This window comes from Solanum stenotomum, chromosome 5 (genome assembly GCF_019186545.1).
Source record: "Solanum stenotomum isolate F172 chromosome 5, ASM1918654v1, whole genome shotgun sequence".
Lineage (NCBI taxonomy): Eukaryota > Viridiplantae > Streptophyta > Magnoliopsida > Solanales > Solanaceae > Solanum > Solanum stenotomum.
Genome location: NC_064286.1, coordinates 56,973,738 through 56,980,278, shown reverse-complemented (window position 1 = coordinate 56,980,278; position 6,541 = coordinate 56,973,738). Strand labels below are relative to the sequence as shown.

The 6,541-nt window shown below is 35.0% G+C and overlaps 1 protein-coding gene across 4 annotated transcripts; it reads left to right on the top strand.

The window, feature by feature from the left end:
- The first annotated feature begins 636 nt into the window (after nucleotides 1-636).
- Nucleotides 637-5,183, top strand: LOC125865195 (probable protein phosphatase 2C 46). Of its 4 annotated transcripts, none has more exons than XM_049545398.1 (6): nucleotides 721-1,106; nucleotides 1,445-1,544; nucleotides 1,617-1,865; nucleotides 2,358-2,725; nucleotides 4,049-4,285; nucleotides 4,825-5,183. In XM_049545398.1, the coding sequence occupies exons 3-6, from the start codon at nucleotides 1,694-1,696 to the stop codon at nucleotides 5,065-5,067; spliced, it is 1,020 nt and encodes a 339-aa protein (XP_049401355.1). In that variant the 5' UTR covers nucleotides 721-1,106; nucleotides 1,445-1,544; nucleotides 1,617-1,693; the 3' UTR covers nucleotides 5,068-5,183. The 4 variants fall into 4 exon arrangements, with proteins under 4 accessions (XP_049401353.1, XP_049401355.1, XP_049401356.1 ...); XM_049545399.1 differs by lacking the exon at nucleotides 721-1,106 and adding an exon at nucleotides 1,149-1,325; XM_049545396.1 differs by having other exon boundaries at nucleotides 637-1,106; nucleotides 1,445-1,865.
- The last annotated feature ends 1,358 nt before the right edge of the window (nucleotides 5,184-6,541 follow it).

Below are 6,541 nucleotides of genomic sequence, written 5' to 3'. Positions count from 1 at the left end.
CAATACTTGTCTAGTTTAGAAAACCAATATATAATTTTATCCTTTTGTATCTATTTTACCCTTGGTGTTAACTACTATTCAATATATAATACATTTCCCAAGCATTAAATTTAATATACTCAAGGGAAATTTAGTAATATTATCCATATTATTCATTATCCAACAATAGTTATCCACTATACTATTTTGGAATATTCAACAATGCTTATCTACTTTATGAAGTAAATAGATAATTTCACACTTAGTTTCTAATTTACCCTTATCATTAATTATAGTCATTTTCTTATTACACTTAGTTCCTAATTTATCCTTATCATTAATTATAATAAAATTATCTTTTTATTTATAGTTTATTAATAAGTGTGCAAAATTAATAATAGATAAATATTAAATATTATTGAACAGAAAAAATATCTTTTAAAAATGTCAAATCAATAATCAACAACTATTGTTGAACAGTGGATTATTTGAATAATAAAGTATTTGTTGATAGCCACCCTCACCTCACCCTACCCCACCTCCACCACCAAAAGAGAAAAAGAAAACACATGATGGAGTTGTAGTTTAGATGGATAAATAAATGATCTTATTCATTTTTTTCTTGATAACCAGCCAATGTTACCTGATATGAGGATATTTCATGGAAATTCCAATTCCAACTTGCAAAATATATTATTATATCCACCAAAAATAAAAAACAAAAAAAATACTCATTGACTCTTTTGGAGTGTCTGTGTGTATTGGGTACTTTCTTCTCTCTAGATTTTTTCTCTCTCTCTATCCTCAACTCTGTGTGTGTGTGTGGAGCCCAAAGCTGGTCCTCTGCTTTGCTGGCTTCAAGCTCTCCATTCTTGATTTATAATGGGGGGTTTCTCTTCAAAGAGTTTCACTTGGTCCAATGGAAACAAATAGCTCAAAACACTAATTGATCACTCCTTTTCACTCTTTTTTTTTTTCCATCATGATCTTAAATCTTCAAGAAAAGTGAGAAAAAAATACAAAAAAGGTTATCAAAATCAAACCCCACTTCAGTTTTTGCTTTGATTTGATGGATCCACAGATCTAATACTCTTTCACTTTCAGATCTTCCATTTTCCATAGTAAAGGTAAGTTTTTTAATATACCCTTATCTTTAATTAGTATTTATGTGATTCTTGAAATTTGGGAGATCAAGAAAGTTGGTTTCTTTATTTGATGTAATACTGGCTGACCATATACAGTTCTTTATTGAAAAAAGTGATTTTGACTATTTCAAAGTTCCTATTTTTTTTATTGATGTTGAATTTTGGTATTGGATACCTTGGTTTCTTAGTTTTATAGTAAAGGTGACTTCTTGATGTGCATTTTGGCTTTTTTATATGCAACTTGCAAGATTGTGTTTTGTTGTTAATTCTATTCTTTTCTTTAGCTTATTGTAACTTGGTTGATGATATTGTTTTTATAGATTTGTACTTGCTTTGAGGAGGAACCTATGCAAAGTTGAGGTTTATTTAGTGTGTCCTGTTAGATGTGGAGAGTTTAGATGGTGTATTGGAGGAGATGAGGTATGTTATCTGGATTAATGAACTTCTTGAGGGCTTGTTTTCAGCCAAGGGCCAATCGACACGTTCATACAGGTTCCGATGCCAGTGGACGTCAAGATGGGCTGCTATGGTATAAGGATACAGGGCAACATTTTAATGGAGAGTTCTCAATGGCTGTAGTTCAGGCTAATAATCTATTGGAAGATCAGAGCCAAGTTGAATCAGGGTGCTTGGGATTGAATGATTCAGGTCCGTATGGTACCTTTGTTGGAATTTATGATGGACATGGTGGCCCTGAGACTTCAAGGTTCATCAATGATAACCTCTTTCAGCATCTCAAGAGTAAGTTTTTATTACCAGTTTGAATCAAGTCATTCAATTTTTTCAGTTTCAAGGGGAATAAACAGTGCTATTTTGATGGTTCACAATGAGGTGAGCTGAATCTTGTCTTTTTACTTTTAAAATTGTTGGATTCGAGTTAATTCGAGGAGTCTTAAGTATTAGCTATGTATTAGCTTCTAAGGACCATTTAACAATAATTGAAAGTTGAAGTATCCCTTGGGGCTTTGACTTAGTGGTAAGAGCACAACGCGTGATGTGTGGTTAGGAGCATGTCATGGGTGCAACCAGAGACGCAAGCCATCTAATTGAGTGGAGATGAGAAAAGGGGAGGGGGGGGGTGTCCATTATCCATATAGTTTTGAAACCATTGGGGATTTCTCGGTTATTAGAAAAATGTCACAGTAAACATATAGTACTCTAGATGCAAAGTAGCTCTTTTTGGTGAAGTTGTTATTCTAGGTTTTCACTCAACCACTTGGTTCAAATATGCAGGGTGTACATCTGACCAGCAAACTATGTCTGTGGAGGTGATCCGGAAGGCATTTCAAGCCACAGAAGAGGGTTTCCTCTCTATTGTCACAAGGCGATGGCCCACACAACCTCAGATTGCTGCTGTTGGATCATGCTGCCTTGTTGGAGTTATCTGCAGTGGGACCTTATATGTTGCCAACCTTGGCGACTCTCGAGCAGTCTTGGGGAGGCTTGTCAAGGCAACTGGAGAGATTCTTGCTATTCAGCTTTCTGCAGAACACAATGCAAGTATTGAATCTGTAAGGCAGGAAATGCATTCTTTGCATCCAGATGACTCGCAAATTGTAGTTTTAAAGCACAATGTTTGGCGTGTGAAGGGTATTATACAAGTAAGATCTTCTTTGCATTCCTAAGCTTCTTCAGTTTATGTTTTCCCAGCTCTAAGTATTTTTGATGCTTTTATGACTTCGTATTCTTTAAGTAGCAATTCACAAATTCTGTTTCTTAGCAAGGAGGATCATCATAGACTTTAAATATTGTTGTTGCTCCTTAATTAGTTGTGTATTCTCGTGTACTTGTATATAAGCTTGCGATGGTTCTGCTTTTGACATTATTATTCTTTGTAGTAACTATACTAGCCTTTGTCGTTGCCTACTACATCGATGAAAGGTTGCTACCTCAAACTGAATAACATTTCAAAGTTGAAGATCTTTTTTCTCCTTCAATTGGAGGATCTTTGTTTGCTCTTCCAACTCTTAATATTTAAAGCTCTAATTTCTGCTGGTACCAGAGTGTTGATTATTCAAGAACCAATATACATAGTATGCTCTGAAGGTCGTGCGTCTCCTTATCTCCTTATCTTTGTTCTAGTATTAGCTTGAACGTTGAGGCATACTTGAAACTGGAATCTACTCTCTTGATGTGATCTGTATTTGCAGCATGCTTTGCTTTTTGTTCATTTTCAAATTCCAGCACTGTTTAGCCATCTTGTGTCCCTGATAACAGAAGCGCAAGTACAAAATTGGGTTTGTTAAGTCCCATGTCTTGTGTTTCTCATGTATAGAGTATCTGATCTGATATTTTACTATGGTTCCCTCCATTCAGGAGATGCATACGAAGATAATTCTTGTCCAATGCTTGAAATGGTCTTTGCACACTTGCTGCTACTCTTAAATTTTGGTATATACTACCATCAATAATGCGTTCTCTTAATAAAATTGCACCCACTTGTGTGGAAAGTGATATACTGCTGTTGATATGAACTATGATAGTCTTTCTGTCCAAGTCATATATCACATAAATATGTAATGAACGATAAAGCTCTCCTTTTGTGAAGCATCATAGGATAGTCAAAATGGAAATATGAACATTCAATTTCTTAAAGAGACTATCTGTTGTATAGCAATTCTTTAAACATTAGCAGCCCTTATAAAGACCTGCATTACAATTGAACTTCTGTATGACCTTCGCATTTGTTATGGGGAAGCACTAAATTAGTTTAGTTTCCATGAGGCGTGCCATATATTTATGATAGGCTGATGTTCAAAAGCAATTGCAATCTTTTGGAAACATAGACCCTTGGCCATTAATGGAGGAGAATACTAGGTTATCAAAAAAAATGGAGGAGAATACTATTAGGGAGTTCATTTACGTTGTCTATTTTTGTTGTTGCATGGTTCATAATCTGATGATCTGTGTACTTCATCTTGTAGATCACAAGATCCATTGGTGATGTGTACTTGAAGAAATCTGAATTCAACAGGGAACCGTTGTATGCTAAGTTTCGGCTCCGTGAACCGTTTCAGAGGCCCATATTGAGCGCAGATCCAGCTATTTTGGTGCACCCGGTGCAACCTCAGGATCAGTTTATTATATTTGCCTCGGATGGTCTCTGGGAGCACCTAAGTAACCAAGAAGCTGTTGACATTGTACAAAATCACCCACGCAATGTAAGAGAACCCCTTTGATACATGCTTTTGCCATTTTCTTAGTTTTTCAGTGATTCTAATTTCTACCTATAGGGAAGCACTTTTCATTTAAAGTTTCAGGATTCGTGAAATCAATGAAAGCCTTGTAGTAACATTATATTACCATTAAAGGCACACGTGTATCATCATTACTGGTGCCCTATAAATCTGATCACATCAGCTCTCTTCCTTTAAATTTCTTAAATGCAAGAGAAGTCAAATGCAGCCTCTTGCAGAATTGTAGGCAAGGCTGCGTATAATAGACTCTTGTGGTCCGGGCCGTCCAGCCCTTCCTTGGGATCTGTGTATATATCCGTCCAACAATAAAGAAACTTATCAAATCTGCAAGCACACTAGCATAGTAAGAAAACCAGTTTTGCTGCCTTTTCCTCGGAAGAGTTCCCAAGTAAAATTCCGAGTTTGTTTGCTCTAGATAGATGTAATACAAAGCTAATATATGTTGTGAACAGAAGAAAGACAGTTGGACCAAACTTTTAAAGCTCTTATTTGCTACTTGGCAGGGGATCGCGAAAAGGCTAGTAAAAACTGCATTGCAAGAAGCAGCAAAGAAAAGGGAGATGAGGTACTCAGACTTGAAGAAAATTGATCGTGGAGTACGTCGACATTTCCATGATGACATCTCCGTTGTGGTAATATTCCTCGACTCAGATTTTGCGAGCAGGGCTAGCTCTGGGAAGGTACCTAACGTGTCTGTGAAAGGTGGCGGGATAACTCTGCCTCGGAACACACTTGCTCCAACCTAATCATGGTGCGTGTGACTCGAAGAAGCTCTCTTCCAAATGATGTTGTACTATTTTCTTGTGAATACCAGGTAGCTTCTGAAAAGATAACAGCAGGCCTGCAATTTTAATTTTTTTTTTTTAATTAATGTACACCTTTAGTTTAACTTGAGACTAATACAGATTTAGTTCCTATGCTTAAGGGACTTGAAAAAAGAGATCTACACCATTAGGCTTCTATTACTTCCTCTCAAACTTTTTTATTTGGATTTTGTAAATTATGTGACCTGGCCGCTGTAAATGTTTTTATGCCTTTATTATTCTTTAATGGACTATTGCTAAGTGTCAACTTGAGTGATGGTTTGGATTTAACTTGTATGCATTGATCGTGTAATTTTACTATTCTTTTACGATGTAGCAGGTAATACGTCTTATTTTTCCCTCACATTCTCACCGTTATGTGTCGTCTTTTTTTACGTGATCCAACTATTTTATGTTGTCAGTGTATAGAAGTTAAATTCGGTCTAGATTTATGCATTAATCATGGTGAAGTCATCCAGACAGCTTTTAATTAAAATAAAACATCTTGATTAGTTACATTTGCATGTATAAATTGTAGTAGCTTGCTCTTTTGTAGTCTAAATTTGAATTTCTTGTTTAATTTGTCTCCTTAGTTGTATAGTATAGTACTATTTGTATCCTGAACTTGTTATATGATATCAAATAGTGTTGATGTATGAATAACAATACCTTATTATTTTAACCAAAAATAAAAATAAAAATACCATATTATGGTCAAATGAATTACATAAATTAGTGCAACACAAATTTAAAATAGTTGGACAACTTCAAATCCAAATTAATAGGCAGTGGGTAGGGCATACGTTACAACTGTTCCCAACTGTAAAATTGTCAAAATCAATTTTCCATTTCTTTTATTTCGTCTGCATGGTTGGCAAGAATTGGTAGGCGTTTAGTTCAATTTTATTACATTTCGATTTGATTTTTTGGTTTTCGATTTTGGAAAAATATGCACCTTATTCGAACTATTTAAATTCGGTTCAGATTTTTGCTAACTTCGATTCGGTTCGATTCGGTCTAATCAATCACGAGAAGACTTTAAACATTTATATTGCCAGCATACATAGCAGCAAACATTGCTACTGCGTAGCTTGGGTTGTGAAAAGTTTTGGGCCTAAAAATGACTATTTAGTAACTTAGAATTATTATTATTATTATTTTAATGTAAGTTCGATTATTTGTTGCACCAAAAAAATCTCCACTCTTAAATTGAACACCAAATTGAAGAATCAAACATTTGGGAGGGAAAAAAAGTGAATCCGAACAGTCATTTTCCTTAATTTATATAACTTGGCTAAATAGATTATAAGTCAAAATTATAGGCTGACATTCTACATAATTATTCATATTTGTGTTCTTCGCTTCCAAAAACAATATTCAAGACCTTCCCTATAATATTAGAAATATTTCATGTGTA

Excerpts from the sequence above, each read along its gene's own strand:
- LOC125865195 (XM_049545396.1), top strand. The coding sequence starts at position 1,547 with ATGTTATCTGGATTAATGAACTTCTTGAGGGCTTGTTTTCAGCCAAGG. Across the intron at positions 1,866-2,357 it reads CCTCTTTCAGCATCTCAAGA|GGTGTACATCTGACCAGCAA; the intron begins GTAAGTTTTTAT and ends TCAAATATGCAG. Across the intron at positions 4,286-4,824 it reads TACAAAATCACCCACGCAAT|GGGATCGCGAAAAGGCTAGT; the intron begins GTAAGAGAACCC and ends GCTACTTGGCAG.